This window comes from Lipotes vexillifer, unplaced genomic scaffold (genome assembly GCF_000442215.2).
Source record: "Lipotes vexillifer unplaced genomic scaffold, Lipotes_vexillifer_v1.1 scaffold1011, whole genome shotgun sequence".
In the NCBI taxonomy this organism is placed as follows: domain Eukaryota; kingdom Metazoa; phylum Chordata; class Mammalia; order Artiodactyla; family Lipotidae; genus Lipotes; species Lipotes vexillifer.
The window spans coordinates 5,255,079-5,270,150 of NW_006787698.1; the positions used below are offsets into that span (position 1 = coordinate 5,255,079).

The 15,072-nt window shown below is 50.1% G+C and overlaps 1 protein-coding gene across 1 annotated transcript in view; it reads left to right on the plus strand.

The window, feature by feature from the left end:
- The window catches only part of LDLR (low density lipoprotein receptor), a 34,968-nt gene that overhangs the window by 12,356 nt on the left and 7,540 nt on the right, over positions 1-15,072 (plus strand). Inside the window, exons 3-13 of the mRNA XM_007460692.1 lie at positions 368-490; positions 2,116-2,502; positions 4,907-5,029; positions 7,015-7,137; positions 8,596-8,715; positions 9,192-9,317; positions 10,983-11,154; positions 11,239-11,425; positions 13,583-13,615; positions 13,713-13,720; positions 14,667-14,785. Of these exons, the coding sequence (XP_007460754.1) occupies positions 368-490; positions 2,116-2,502; positions 4,907-5,029; positions 7,015-7,137; positions 8,596-8,715; positions 9,192-9,317; positions 10,983-11,154; positions 11,239-11,425; positions 13,583-13,615; positions 13,713-13,720; positions 14,667-14,785 (1,521 nt within the window). The remainder of the gene's footprint in view (positions 1-367; positions 491-2,115; positions 2,503-4,906; positions 5,030-7,014; positions 7,138-8,595; positions 8,716-9,191; positions 9,318-10,982; positions 11,155-11,238; positions 11,426-13,582; positions 13,616-13,712; positions 13,721-14,666; positions 14,786-15,072) is intronic.

Consider the following 15,072-nt stretch of genomic DNA (forward strand, 5'->3'; position numbering starts at 1 on the left):
ATATATATATATACATATATATATGAATCACTTTGCTGTACACCTGAAACTAACACAACATTGTAAATCAACTATACTTGAATTTTTAAAAAGCCAAAAAAATTTAAAAATTAAAAAAAGGAAAGTTCAGTAGCATTAATACATTCACAGTGCTGTACAACCACCACCTCCATCTCATTCCAAAACCTTTGCAGCACCTAGCTTCTAATTTTTAACAAGCTCCATTAAATGTCCTTCATTTTGACCCAGAAAAGTGGGCTCGGCACCCCCTGTCAGAAAACTCTGGGATTTTCCCTTGCAAAGCTCGGACTGGCGAGGCAGGTTGGTCTTCCCTCTGGGTTAAGGCTCAATCCTGTTTCTCCCATAGTGTCTGTCACCTGCAAGATGGGGGACTTCAGCTGTGGGGGCCATGTCAATCGCTGCATTCCTGAGTCCTGGAGATGCGACGGCCAGCTGGACTGCGAGAACGGCTCAGACGAGGAAGACTGTCGTAAGTGGTCACTGGCCTGGTGGCCCGTGGGTCCTGGCCTCGTCCAAGTGACCCTACCGGGTTCCTGGCTGAGGTCAGTTTGTTCCCCAAGCTGAGGGTTCTGTGAAGAAACAGGCTGAGAGTCTTGGAGGGGAAGGTACTTTGTAGCTGGTTCTGTCTTGTCTCTTTGATTTTATTCATTACTTATAATTTCATTTTCAATTGCATAGGTTTTTTTTTTTTAGCAAAATAAGGCTCTTTAAAAAACAAAAAACAAAAAAACCTGGGGAAAATTTAAATAACTGAGATCACATCGAATCTTCAAGTTCACAAAATATGAAAACCCTTAAGAGAATCTAAAAAAAAACTAAAAAGGGGGAGTTTCCTGGTGGCCAGGTGGTTAGGATTCTGGACTTTCACTGCTGTGGCCAGGGTTCAAGCCCTAGTCGGGGAACTGAAATCCCACAAGCCATAAGACCCAAAAAGTGATTGTTCGCTTACATTTACCTTAGAAATGCACATCTAACCTTGGTTAGTGGTCATCTGATGAAATAGCTCCCTGGGGAACATTTTAATAAATTTATTTTATTTATTTATTTATTTTTGGCTGCGTTGGGTCTTCGTTGCTGGGCGCAGGCTTTCTCTAGTTGTGGCGTGCGGGGGCTACTCTTTGTTTTGGAGTGTGGGCTTCTTATTGCGGTGGCTTCTCGTGGCAAAGCACAGGCTCTAGGCATGTGGGCTTCCACAGTTGTGGCTTGCAGGCTCTAGAGCACAGGCTCAGTAGTTGTGGTGCACAGGCTTTGTTGCTCCGCGGCATGTGGGATCTTCCCAGACCAGGGCTCGAACCCATGTCCCCTGCAGTGGCAGGCAGACTCTCAACCACTGCGCCACCAGGGAAGCCCCCATATATTCTTTTTCATATTCTTTTCCATTATAATTTATTATATGATATTGACTGTATTCCCTGTGCACACTATGTTTTTGACTGCACTGGGTATTAGTTGAGGCATGCAGGATCTTTGTTGAAGCATGTGGGATCTTTCATTTCCTCGCTGGGGCTTCTTTCTCTGTAGTTGTAGGGCACAGGCTTCTCTCTAGTTGTGGCGTGTGGGTTTTCTCTCTCTACTTGTGGCACGCGGACTCCAGAGTGTGTGGGCTCCGTAGTTTGCGGCACACAGGCTCTCTAGTTGAGGCTCATGAACTCAGTAGTTGTGGTGCAGGGGTTTAGTTGCCCCCGCCCCGGCATGCGGGATCTCAGTTCCCCAACCAGTGATTGAACCCGCATCTCCTGCATTGGAAGGTGGATTCTTTACCCCTGGACCACCAGAGAAGTCCCCTGTGCAGACTCAAACTGCTTCCCATGTGCCCAGCCCAACGTGAGAGCTTTATACCCCAAGTCCTTAGCAACGCCTTAAGACACGAACAGATGAGGGAACTGAAGCACAGAGGGGGCCCAGGAGCTGGGCAGTCTTCCGGCCAGGGCAGCGGTTCCGTGTTCAGGGTTCCTGACCACTGCCTCGAGATCCTGAGTGCTGGGCTCTGGCCTCTCCTCGGCTCAGTGTCCGCATCTGTGCAATGGGCTTGTGTCAGGATGTGGTGGGAGGCTCCCTGCTGACCGGGCTGTCGTCTCCCGTCCGTCCCCGCAGCCCCCAAGACGTGCTCCCAGGACGAGTTCCGCTGCAATGACGGCAAGTGCATCGCCCCGAAGTTCGTCTGCGACTCGGACCTGGACTGCTTAGACGGCTCAGACGAGGTGTCCTGCCCCGCGCCCACCTGCGGCCCTGCCAGCTTCCAGTGCAACAGTACCACCTGCATCCCCGAGCTCTGGGCCTGCGACGGCGACCCTGACTGCGAAGACGGCTCGGACGAGTGGCTGCAGCGCTGCGGGAGCCCCCAGCCGTCGGCCCCCTCACAGGGCAACAACCCCTGCTCGGCCCTCGAGTTCCACTGCCGCAGCGGCGAATGCATCCACTCCAGCTGGCACTGCGACCACGACCCCGACTGCAAGGACAAGTCTGACGAGGAGAACTGTGGTAGGGGCGCCGCACGGGTCCCCTTATCTGTCCCCAGGCTCCCCCAAGTCGGGGCAGGGGCAGTGCCTTTAGGTGGTTGAATGGTTTCACATCTCATAGCAAGAAAATCGGTCCCATTTCATGTTCGAGTCTTTCCAGTCACATGGAAGACAAGCTATCCTCCAAAGAGCGCTCAGTCTGGGACACCTATTTAATTAATCTCTTTTGCCCAGGGGAGCAAGCCGCAACCTGCAGTATAATTTGAGTCCAGAAAGGATCCTGGGCTCCGGGCCTGGCTGGTGTCATCTGTGCTGTGTGACCTTTGGCCAGGGACCACTGTGCTGTGATCTCCTCCCCTGCAGACGCGGCAACAGCATCGGCCTTTGCGGGCCTCAGTTAGAATTCAGTGGCATCCGATCGAACTTGCTGTGATGCTGCCCAGTGCACGAGTGCTGGCCAGTGTAGCTGGTGCCACTGAAAGGTGGAATTCTTAGGTTGCTTTCATTTTAACCCATTGAAACTTAAATAGCCACAGGTGGTTAGTGGCGACTGCGACGTGGCCCCGAGTCAGTGCTCCCTGAATCAGGGCCGATCTTGCATGGCTAGTGATGTAGGTCGTTTTCGTCTTTCTGTTTCTTTGGCATCTTTGCCACGGGCACAGTGTTCAGAGTTGCAATCGCTGTCTAGGTGTAATTAGACTTTTTATTTTTTTATTATTATTATTTTTTTCCTTTTCTTTTTGGCCGCCCCACATGGCATGCGGGATCTTGGTCCCCAACCAGGGATCGAACCTGTGCCCCCTGCATTTGAAGCGTGGAGTCTCAACCGCTGGACTGCCAGGGAAGTCCTGTAATTAGACTTTTTAAAATGTCACCTTTTAAAAACGATTGAAGGGACTTCCAGCATGCGGGGTCCAGTGCACCTGGCCAGGGAACTAGATCCCGCATGCCGCAACTAAAGACCCCACATGTCGCAATGAAGATCCCGCATGATCCCGCCTACGGCAGTGAAGATCCCACATGCCACAACTAAGACCTGGCACAGCCAAAAAATAAATAAAGCAAAACAAAACAGTTGAAGACTTTGTATGTGATCGATCGGTTCTAAAACTGAACACCCTGGCAGTCCAGTGGTTAGGACTCTGCTCTTTCACTGCCAAGGGCCGGGGTTCAATCCCTGGTTGGGGAACTAAGATCCCACAAGCCCCATGGCGAGGCCAAAAATAAAAAATAAAAAAATAAATAAACAAATAAAACTGAACACAAATTCATTTAATCCCCATGACTTGTGAGAGCACGCTTCCCTCATTTTTTACAGATGAGGAAACTGAGGCACAGAAAGGTGGGGTAACCCTCTGAGGACACACACCTGTGAACCCGAACCATCCCTGATCACCCCACCATGTTAACTCTCATCAGAGAGCATGTTTTGCGAGAGTTATGTTCAGTTGTATTTTTTTCCTTAATGCAAAGATAGACACAGGGGTTAAAAATAGGATCATTCTAAATACACAAAGCAAAACAAAAAATAGGATCATTTTCCTCTTTTACCTAGGTCACAGCAGAGCAAGTATCCACTTGAAAATAACGAGCTCCAGACATTTGCATCTTTTTATTTATTTTTATTTTTTAATTTTTAATTTTTTAAATTTATTTTATATATATTTTTTGCGGTACACGGGCCACTCACTGTTGTGGCCTCTCCCGTTGCGGAGCACAGGCTCCGGACGCGCAGGCTCAGCAGCCATGACTCACTGCCCCAGCTGCTCCACGGCATGTGGGATCTTCCCGGACCGGGGCACGATCCCGCGTCCCCTGCATCAGCAGGCGGACTCTCAACCACTGCGCCACCAGGGGGCTGCATTTGCATATTTTTAAAAAGGTGGATGGGGAGGATCATTCTGCCCATAGATTTATCATCTTTTTTCACTGACTTCCTGAAATCGAATTTTCAAATTGTAAACATTTTGATAGTGAAACGTAACCCATGGGAAAGTGCAGAAAACTTAAGCTTAGAGCTTAATGAATTAGGGTAAAGCAAAAACCTGTTGGAGGTCAAGGTTTGGACCGTGGTTAGAATGACCCTATTCTAGTCATCACGTGTGTCCGCCAAGATTTCATTTTAATGGCCTTTTTAGGTAGTGTCAACTGAAACATGTTTTACGTTTGCAGTGTGAGTCATTTGAAGGGCTGTATGATACTCAGTGGTATTGATATGATTTATCGTAACTTAACTGGCCGTGCCTCTGTCTGGGTTGGGACCACATCACTGCTTTTCTGCGGAGAATGGCCTGTTGGGTCTGCCAGCTTTTTAATGAATTTCCTGCATACGAGGACAGACTGGAGAAACGTCTAAGAAAACGGTTGTGTTAGGGTGCTTTCCTGCCCCCTTTCTTATTTTCCACACCTGGCTCTGTCTTTCCCAGCTGTGGCCACCTGCCGGCCTGATGAGTTCCAGTGCTCGGATGGGACCTGCATCCACGGCAGCCGGCAGTGCGACAGGGAATATGACTGTAAGGACCTGAGCGACGAGCTGGGCTGCATCAATGGTGAGCTCTGTCCCGCCAGGGTCCAGGGCCATGGGGAGATGTAGGGGGATGAGCATGGTGCATCCCAGACAAGGGAGGAGCCTCCTGTGTGTCCTTGGGCAAGTTACTTGACCTCTCTGAGCCTCACGTCCACTTATCTGCCAAATGGGAAAAATGTAAGCACCTATTTCAGGACTCTGAGATTTAATGCGGTCGGAGTGTACAGAGCTCCTGTCCCTGAGCTCAGAGTTACATGCACAGTATGATTCCATGTAAAGCACTTTGCTGAATTTACAACATAGCAGTTCTGCTCCTGGGAAACTTGCACTGGGAGAGAAGCTCTAGAACAGGCAGAGCAGCACTGTCCTAACAGCAAAACACTGGAAGAACCCAAATGTTCATCAGCAGTAGAATTAATTTAAAAAATATATACGTATTTATTTATTTATCTATTTATCTATCTATCTATCTATTTATTTATTTATGGCTGCGTTGGATCTTCGTTGCTGTGTGTGGGCTTTCTCTAGTTGCAGCCAGTGGGGGCTATTCTTTGTTGTGGTGCGCAGGCTTCTCATTACGGAGGCCTCTCTTGTTGTGGAGCACGGGCTCTAGGTGCACTGGCTTCTGTAGTTATGGCACAGGGGCTCAGTAGTTGCGGCTCGCGGGCTCTAGAGCACAGGCTCAGTAGCTGTGGCTTGCAGGCTTAGTTGCTCCGCAGCATGTGGGATCTTCCCAGACCAGGGATTGCCCTGCATTGGCAGGTGGATTCTTAACCACTGTGCCACCAGGGAAGTCCCAAAATATTTTTTTAATTGTGGTAAAATACCTATAACGTAAAATTTACCATCTTAACCTTTTTTTTTTTTTCATCTTAGCCATTTTTAAGGGTCAAGTTCAGTAGTGCTAAGTAACCATCACCACCACCATCCATTGCCAGAACTCTTTTCATCTTCCCAAATTGAAACTCTGTCCCCGTGAAACACTCACTCCCCATCCCCCTCCCCCAACCCCTGGCACCCACCATTCTACTTTCTGTCTCTATGAATTTGACTCCTCTAGGGACCTCATGTAAGTAGAATCACACAGTATTTGTCTTTGTGTGACTGGCTTATTTCACTGAGCATGATGTCTTCAATGTACATCCATGTTGTAGCAGGTGTTAGAATTTCCTCCCTTTTTAAGGCTAAATAACATTCTGTTGTATGGATGGACCACATTTTGTTTATCCAGTCATCTGTGGGTGGATACTTGGGTTGCTTCCACCCCTTGGCTGTTGTGAATAGTGCTGCTGTGAACGGGGGTATATGGAAATAATTTTAAACGGCACATAGTGGAATACAATACAGCTGAGAAAATGAGGCTACAGCCCTTGTCTGCAGCCCAGGCAAACCTCATAACCTTGGGGTTGGGAGCAAGAAGGAAGTTGCAGGAATTTACTGGGTACAGTTATTTATATCATACTCAAAAACAAGCAAAATTCAACAATATATTGTTCATTCATACATGTTTGATAGAATGATTAATGAAAAAATAAGGAAATGGTAAACCCATAATTCAAGACTATCATTACCTCTGGGGGTAGCAGAGAGTAGGGGGATGGGATGGCAAAGACCACTACAATAGTCTCTGTCAGGGCCCAATGGTACAGGCCAGATAGTAAGTATTTTCAGCTTTGTGAGCCATAGTCTCAATTACAACTACTGGACTCTGCTATTATAGCGTGAAATCCACCACTGACGGTATGTAAATGAATGGGCAGGGCTGTGTGCCAATAAAACTTTATTTAAACCAACAGGCAGTGGGCCAGAGTTTCCCAGCCCCTGCTCTTGGTGACATTCTAATTCTTAAGCTGAGTGGAGGCTTCACAGGTGTTCAGTAATTATTCTGTTTTATTACCAAATACGTTTGCATCTATTCTTGCGTGAATAAGCTATCACATTAATAAAAAGCACTAAGTGGGCTCCTACTGCTCAGAAGCACCTGATCCTCCTCTGTGGCTCTCATAGTGACTCTGTGTGAGGGACCCAACAAGTTCAAGTGCCAAAGCGGCGAGTGCATCTCCCTGGACAAAGTGTGCAACTCAGTCAGGGACTGCCGGGACTGGTCGGACGAACCCCTCAAGGAGTGCGGTGAGCCCCGGGGTGCGGGCAGGTGGCAGAGCAGGGGTGGGACCCAGACGTGGGTGCTGCGGTGCTGCGAGGGGCTGGCCCACCCAGGCCCACAAGTGCTGTGGGGTGAGACAGATGGTGGGGGAGGGGTGTGCTGAGGATAAGTGGATTGGCTTCTAAGCCTTAGTTTTCCCAGCTGTAAAATGGGGCAGTAACTGCTCCCACATCCTAGGGCTGCTGGGGATCAAATGATGCAATGCGTGTAGTTGTAGCAGTGCTGTGACCCATATTTTGGACTTTATAGGCCGTAAGGTCTGTGTCACAGCTCTTCAACTTGGCCATTGTAGCAGAAAAGCAGCCATCCAAATGCATACACGTGTATATGAATGCTTGGGGCCATGCTCCAAGGAAACTTTTATTATGGATACAGAAACTTGAATTTCATAGAACTTTTTCATGAAATACCATTTTGTTTTCGATTCTTATTTTTCTTTTCAACTATTTTTAAATGTAAAAACCCTTCTTAGCTGTGTAAGAGCAGGTGGAGGGCTGGCTTTGGCCCATGCCTGGTATAGAGGGTATAAGAGCATAGATTCTGGAGCCGAGTGCCCTGGGTTCGAGTCCAGTGCTGTGATCTTGGGCAGGTCATTTAATCTGGCCGTGCCTCAGTTTCCCCAGCTGTAGTTCCCTTGCCTTTAGGGTTGTAGGGAGGATTAAATGGGTTAATATATGTAACTGTAGGAAGTTGTATGTGGCTTTTATTTTTTATTTTTTTGCTATACACGGGCCTCTCACTGCTATGGCCTCTCCCGTTGCGGAGCACAGGCTCCGGACGCGCAGGCTCAGCGGCCATGGCTCATGGGCTTAGCCGCCCCACGGCATGTGGGATCCTCTCAGACCGGGGCACGAACCCGGGTCCCCTGCATCGGCAGGCGGACTCTCAACCACTGCGCCACCAGGGAAGCCCTGGCTTTTATTTTTTATAATTAAAAAAATTGTAATTACTGTTAAAAAAACATAAAATTTACCATCTTAACCATTTTTAGTGAAGTTCGGTAGTGTTTTAAGTACATTCACGTTGTCGTGCAACCATCACCACCATCCATCTCCAGAACTATTTCATCTTGCAGAACTGAGACTCTGTCCCCGTTAAACACTAACTCCTCCTCCCCCTCCCCCAGCCTCTGCACCCACCATCCTACCTTCTGTCCCTATGAATTTTACTCCAGTAGGGGCCTCGAGGTGGAATATTGCAGTATTTGTCCTTCTATACCTGGCTTATTTCACTCACTATAACATCCTCGTGGTTCATCCATGGTGTCCCATGTGACAGTGGCTGAGTCCTCTTAGGAGTCATGGTACTTCTGCAGCTGCACAGTCATTGTGGTGATTATGATGACGGCGAAATAGCACAGGGTGGCGGGAGAGTGGCGGCTGGAGGCCAGAGTGTGACCGGTCCCCATCCCCCACCTGGCACAGGGACCAACGAGTGTCTGGACAACAAGGGCGGCTGCTCCCACATCTGCAATGACCTCAAGATCGGCTACGAGTGCCTGTGTCCTGAGGGCTTCCAGCTGGTGGACAAGCACAGATGTGAAGGTAATTCCCGAGCCCCGGCCCTTTCCCTGGACATGGGGAAGGTCAAGCCCTCAGCCTCAGTTTTCCCATCCATTAAGTGGGCGTGGGCACCGTCCCATCTGCACAGGGCTGGTAGGAGGCCAGGTGCACGGGCCAACTGTCGCCGGCTTGGCTCTCAGGGAGCACTTGCTTCTGGCCTTTGGGGATTAATAATTAAGAAAAAAATCTCAGCTGACGCAGCTTGGCCCTGCCAGCTGTGCCCTGAGGTGAATGGTGAGGTCGGGGTCACTGTTAGAGGTGACACTTGGCTGTTTCCAAGATTTTGTTGGTCAGAGTCCCCGGCCCTGGAGGTCTTCCCCAGAGGGGATGAGCTATCCGCCATTTGATGAGCCGTCTCCCATCTGCCACTGGGATGCACGGCCTTTGGTCAGAGCCCGTGGCTCCACCTGTGCCCCGTGGGGAAGATGCCCCAAATCTCTCTGTGTCCCATCCCGCAGACATCGACGAGTGTCAGGACCCAGACGCCTGCAGCCAGCTCTGCGTGAACCTCGAGGGCAGCTACAAGTGCCAGTGTGAGGAGGGCTTCCAGCTGGAGCCCCTCACCAAGGCCTGCAAGGCCGTGGGTGAGCACAGGGAGGCGGCGGGACGGGACGGGGCACGAACATGGTGGGGAATTTTATCATCTGAACTTTGCACCGACTGCAGTGACCCAGGGGTAGACCATCTGCTCCGGAGGCCTCTGATAGGTGAACACCACAGCCTAGTTAGGAATCAGGCTAGGGAGCTGCCCACACCTGTCCGGCTTCTCTGAAGACGCAGATCAATCCCGTGGGGGATGGTTTGTAGCCCCCAGTCCCATGAGGGGCTTCAGGGCACAAGAAATTGAAAGCCATGGCCTGAACAGCCTGCACCCCCTCCAGCTAAAGGAACTTATATCAAAAAAAGTAAATCCATTGAAAAGAGACCAAAATATAATTGCTCATAATGAAACAAAATAGTACAAATCACTGAGTTTCTTCTACCTGAAGTTTAGGTTAGAACTGCAACCATGCACTAATTCTTAGAATCACCTAAATCAAGAGATCCCATGGTTTTGCAGGTGTAGCTGTCCTGGTGAAGTTGACAGGTCACCCAAACATCCTTTGTCTTCTGTCATGTTCCACCCTTGCAGTGTGATTCCAAATGAGGGCCAGTTTTGCAGAAATATTTTAGAGCTGTTTTCCCTAGGGCCTCTCAGTCGTCATCCCTTTGACGGCTCCCTGGCTTCCCTCTGTCACATCCCCATGTGTGAAGCCCTCCAGGATTTGAGATTTCATTTTCATCCCATTCTGTAGGGTCAGGTCCCTACATATGCCATCCCAGCTGGAATGGTGTTGTGGGAAGGGATATTCTGAGGGGGGTCAGTTGTAGAAGGCTCGGTGTGTTGGTGAATATTGATGTCATGGTTATAGCACAGCCCCGAGAGTCAAAGTGACCCAGGTTCGAAACCCGGCTCTGCCACCCACTAGCTGTGTGACCTTGGGCAAGTCACTTCTCCTCTCTGAGCCTTAATCCCCTTATCTGTACAGGGAGTTGACAACAGCCCCTGCCTCTTAGGAGTGTGAGGGTCAATGAGAGAAAAAGGTAGGAAAAGCACTAAGCAGAATTCCCCGACATTAGGAATCACTCTGTTTACATTGGCCGTTATCATTTCTTCATCTTTATGTTCTTCAATGTAAAATGCTGGGGCCCAGATGTTTTCAAATGTAGGTTTCACTATTATTCAGCTATGGTGAGGCCAACAGGCCAGGAGACGACTGCCACTGAAAAGACAGTTTGTTGCTCACAGATCCCAGGAGCAGGGGGCATAGCACACCATGGGGGGGACCACCCGGGGAAGCAGCAGGTGTGGTCAGAAGGCCGAAGGAGTGAGGGGAAAACCGGGGGTGTGGGAGAGCCTTTATTGTGGTTTCTGTGGGAAGGAACAGGCGAGTTTGAATAATTTTAGTGGTCTCTGGGGAATAGATGCTGGCCCTTATTGTCTGGCACCTGTCCCTGGGGTGACTAGGGAAGGTGGATAGTGGGCAAGAGTGTGAGACCCCAATAAAGGATGTGGCGGGGTGTGGGCTGGTTAGTTTGCATTTGAAGTGAGTCATTTACCATGTCCTCCCCGATCCACATCGGAACCGCTTCGTTAATACCCCAGGCAGGCATCCTGGTGTCTCCCCTGATTCAGTCCGACCCTGCAGGGTGACAGTGGAGGACAGGGTGCCTTCCACTCTCCTGAGCTCCCCTTCCTGGCTCCCCAGGCACCATCGCCTACCTCTTCTTCACCAACCGCCACGAAGTGAGGAAGATGACTCTGGACCGCAGCGAGTACGCCAGCGTCATCCCCAACCTGAAGAACGTGGTCGCCCTGGACACGGAGGTGGCCAGCAACAGAATCTACTGGTCCGACCTGTCCCAGAGGAAGATCTACAGGTGAGCCTGGGTCCCGCCCCGTGCAGCCCCAGTCCCTGAGTGGACTGAGGGCCCCTGGACCTGACACTCCTCCTCTCCCCTCAGCGCCCAGATCAACAGAGCCCCCAGCTTCTCTTCCTACGACACCGTCATCAGCGAGGATCTCCAGGCCCCCGACGGGCTGGCAGTGGATTGGATCCACAGCAACATATACTGGACTGACTCCATCCTGGGCACCGTCTCAGTGGCTGACACCAAGGGTGTGAAGAGGAAGACAGAATTCTCAGAAAGCGCTGCTTTAGATGGCTGCTGACAGATGCTCTCGGGATGAGCGATGCCCCAGGGCTGGGGGCATGAAGAACACGGGTGGGGTTCATGAACCGATTAGGGCTCCAGGTGGGGGGAGGTTTGTGCTGAGGTAGACCAGACTGAGTTGGATGTGGGCTGTCCCGAACCCCGGGATGCTCTGGATGTCAGAAAAGAACAAGGCCCAGGGCTTCCCTGGTGGTGCAGTGGTTGAGAGTCCGCCTGCCGATGCAGGGGATGCGGGTTCGTGCCCCGGTCTGGGAAGATCCCACATGCCACGGAGCGGCTGGGCCCGTGAGCCATGGCCGCTGAGCCTGCACGTCCGGAGCCTGTGCTCCGCAACGGGAGAGGCCACAGCAGTGAGAGGCCCGCGTACCGCAAAAAAAAAAAACCAAAAAACAAAAAACAAGGCCCAGAATGTGGGCCTCCCCACCCATCCTATGGGAGCCCTGGGGGTCGATGCCCCACCATGTCTTCTGTGTCACCTGAGGTGGAATCAGACCCTGAAAAGCCCTGCCCTATGGAATAGAATCCAAAATCAGAGATTAAATACTGATTTAAATTGATATTAGAGGGACTTCCAGGCAGTCCAGTGGTTGGGATTCTGTGCTTCCACTGCAGGGGCTGTGGGTTCAATCCCTGGTAGGGGAACTAAGATCCCAGTGCTGGGAGGTGCGGCAAAAAAAAAAATTTATATTAGAAATGAACACTTGTTAGAAATTAGAAATTTAAATTCCAATGTAGTATTATACGGCAGAGTATCTTACACTGAGACAGGATTGCAGAGATGTTTAGAAACGCTCTGGGACAGTGTTAGCCGACTGACAGATCACCGCCCGTGGATTACCCTACTCGGGGTCCGCAGGCCCCGTTGCTGACTCAGCAGCTCCAGTGTCCCCAGGGACCCGTGTCCCCTGGCGGAAAGCCTCTGTCCTCTGTCACACGTACCCTGCACCTGCAGCACACACCAGCTGCCCCGGTACATCATGTGTGGCATTTCACAACCCCAGGATGGGCAGGATGTTCTGGCTGCAGTAACTGGAGAAAAGGGAGCATTGGGCCTCAGGGAGAAAATGTTGGCAAAGGCGCACTTGGCTGTCCTTGCATGGTGTCCGTGGCTCAGAACGGACAGATGCCCCCTTGGGGTGAAGGTGGGCATGTCAGGTCCTCATCAATCAAGACTAATGCTCTCGTTTGGTGGAGGGTCACCCGGTCCACCCTACTGCCAGCAGAGAGAGACACCCTCCCTGACACACTCCACTTATTATTATTTATTTTTAAATATTTATTTATTTATTTGGCTGCGCCAGGTCTTAGTTGCAGCACGCGGACTTCTTAGTTGCGGCATGCACGTGGGATCTAGTTCCCCGACCAGGGACTGAACCCGGGCCCCCTGCATTGGGAGCGGGGAGTCTTACCCATTGGAACACCAGGGAAGTCCCACAGGCTCCACTTAGATGCATGTTGTGTGCTCTGCTATTGATTGATTGATTGATTGATTGATTGCCTCGCTGCATGGCTTGTAGGATCGTAGTTCCCTCAACCAGGGGTCAAACCCGTGCCTGGAAGCTCAGAGTCTTAACCACTGGACCGCCAGGTGCTCTGCATATGTGTTTATTCCCCCCATCCCCAATAGCATGGAATTCTCTGCCTGACCTGGCTCTTTCATTTGGCCTATGGGTTTCCTTCCCTGCCAACCCGATGGGCCATGATTTATTTTAACTGCTATCCAGCCCCTGGAAATTTAGGTTTTTACCCCCTGCCTCATACAAAGTAGCCATGAATACTTTTGAATGCCTTTGAAGGTGAGTCGCTGCAGTTTATCTGCAGGATAACATTCTAGAATTTGGGTTACAAATAGGTCTGAGGGTACATACATGGACATAGCCTCAAATTGTCCTTCTAAGCAAAGGTTGTGATACTGACCCTCCCGCCAGAGGTGCACCCTAGGACCCGTTTCCCCACACTCTCACCAAAGGGTTTTCCATCTTTGTAATCATGATGGGGAGGGTGTATTCCAGGGTAGTTTTAATTTGTATTAGGTCACTTGTGAGTTAGCCTGAGCATCTTTTCAGATGTTTAAAAGCCCTTGGAGCGGCTTCCCTGGAGGTCCAGTGGTTAAGACTCCGAGCTGCCACTGCAGGGGGCACAGGTTCAATCCCTGGTTGGGGATCCTGCACGCTGCAGGATATGGCAAAAATAAATAAATAAATAAAATAAGATAAATTAAGATTTAATAAAGAAAGAAAGAAAGAAAATAAAAGCCCTTGGAGATCCACTTGTAAGTATGGATCCAAAAGAATTGAAAGTAGGGACAGAAACAGATGTTTGTACACCCGTGTTCTTAGCAGCATGATTCACAGTAGCCAAGTGTCCATCTGCAGAGGATTAGATAAACAAAATGTGGTACATGCATACAGTGAAACTTTATTCAGCCTTAAAAAGGAAATCTGACACCTGCTACAACATGGATGAACCTTAAGGACATTACGCGTAGTGAAATAAGCCAGTCATAAAAGGATAAATACTGTATGATTCTACTTATACGAAGTCCCTAGAGGAGTCAGATCCATGGAGACAGAAAGTAGGAGAGTGGGTGTCAGGGGCTGGGGGAGGGGGATGGGGAGTCAGTGTTTAATGGGGACAGAGTTTCAGTTTGGGGAGAAAAGAAAGTTCTAGAGATGGATGGTGGTGATGGCTGCACAGCAGTGTGAATGTACTTAATTCCATTGAATTGTATACTTAAAAATGGTTAAATGCTAAATTTTATGTTATGTGTGTTTTACCACAATTAAAAAAATCTCTCTTTGTGTGTGTGTGTATATATACATGTATGTGTATGTAGGGGTGTGTGTGTGTGTGTGTGTGTGTGTGTGTATAATATATATATATAATTTGTATTTAAAAAGCCAAAAAATTACCCCCCCCCCAAAATTTATAAAAGCCCTTAGAAAGCAGTGTTCAGGGTACAGATTCCAGGGCCCCAGTCCCAACATTGGAATGAAAACCTCCCTTTGTTCTCAAAGGTCGCCCAAATCCTGCCAGGTCTCACCAGGTGTGGGCCTTGAGGGCAGCAAGGTCAGGGAAGCAGAAAGAACCCATCCAGGGTCTCCCCAGAACCAAGTGGGAGTCCTGGCCTGGCTGCTTCAGGAGCAAGCAGCTCTTCTGGGTGGGCAGAGCCTCCCTCCCTGATGTCTTCCTGTCTGTCCTTCCCGCTGTCCCACCAGCTTCATGTACTGGACGGACTGGGGAACCCCTGCCAAGATCAAGAAGGGGGGCCTGAATGGCGTGGACGTTTACTCGCTGGTGACGGAGGACATCCAGTGGCCCAATGGCATCACCCTGGGTATGTTGGGAGCACAGTGGTCCTGGCGGGTCAGGCACAGTCTGGAAGAGAGGAAATGGCCACGGGCCTCCCTGAGATTTTATAACCTGAAACTCAGCTCCCATTCCCCCACATACCTGCATGCGGTTCAGGCTCACACATGGGGGTGGGGATGGGGACGGGGTCTGAACTGCTTTCCTGGGCGCGTCTCTGCTGGGTCCTTGGGGGTCTCCCTCCTGTGGGGAGCAGCGTGCCCAAGCCCCAAGCACCGCCCCCCCGCATCACGTGTGACCACTCCTTGTCGTCCC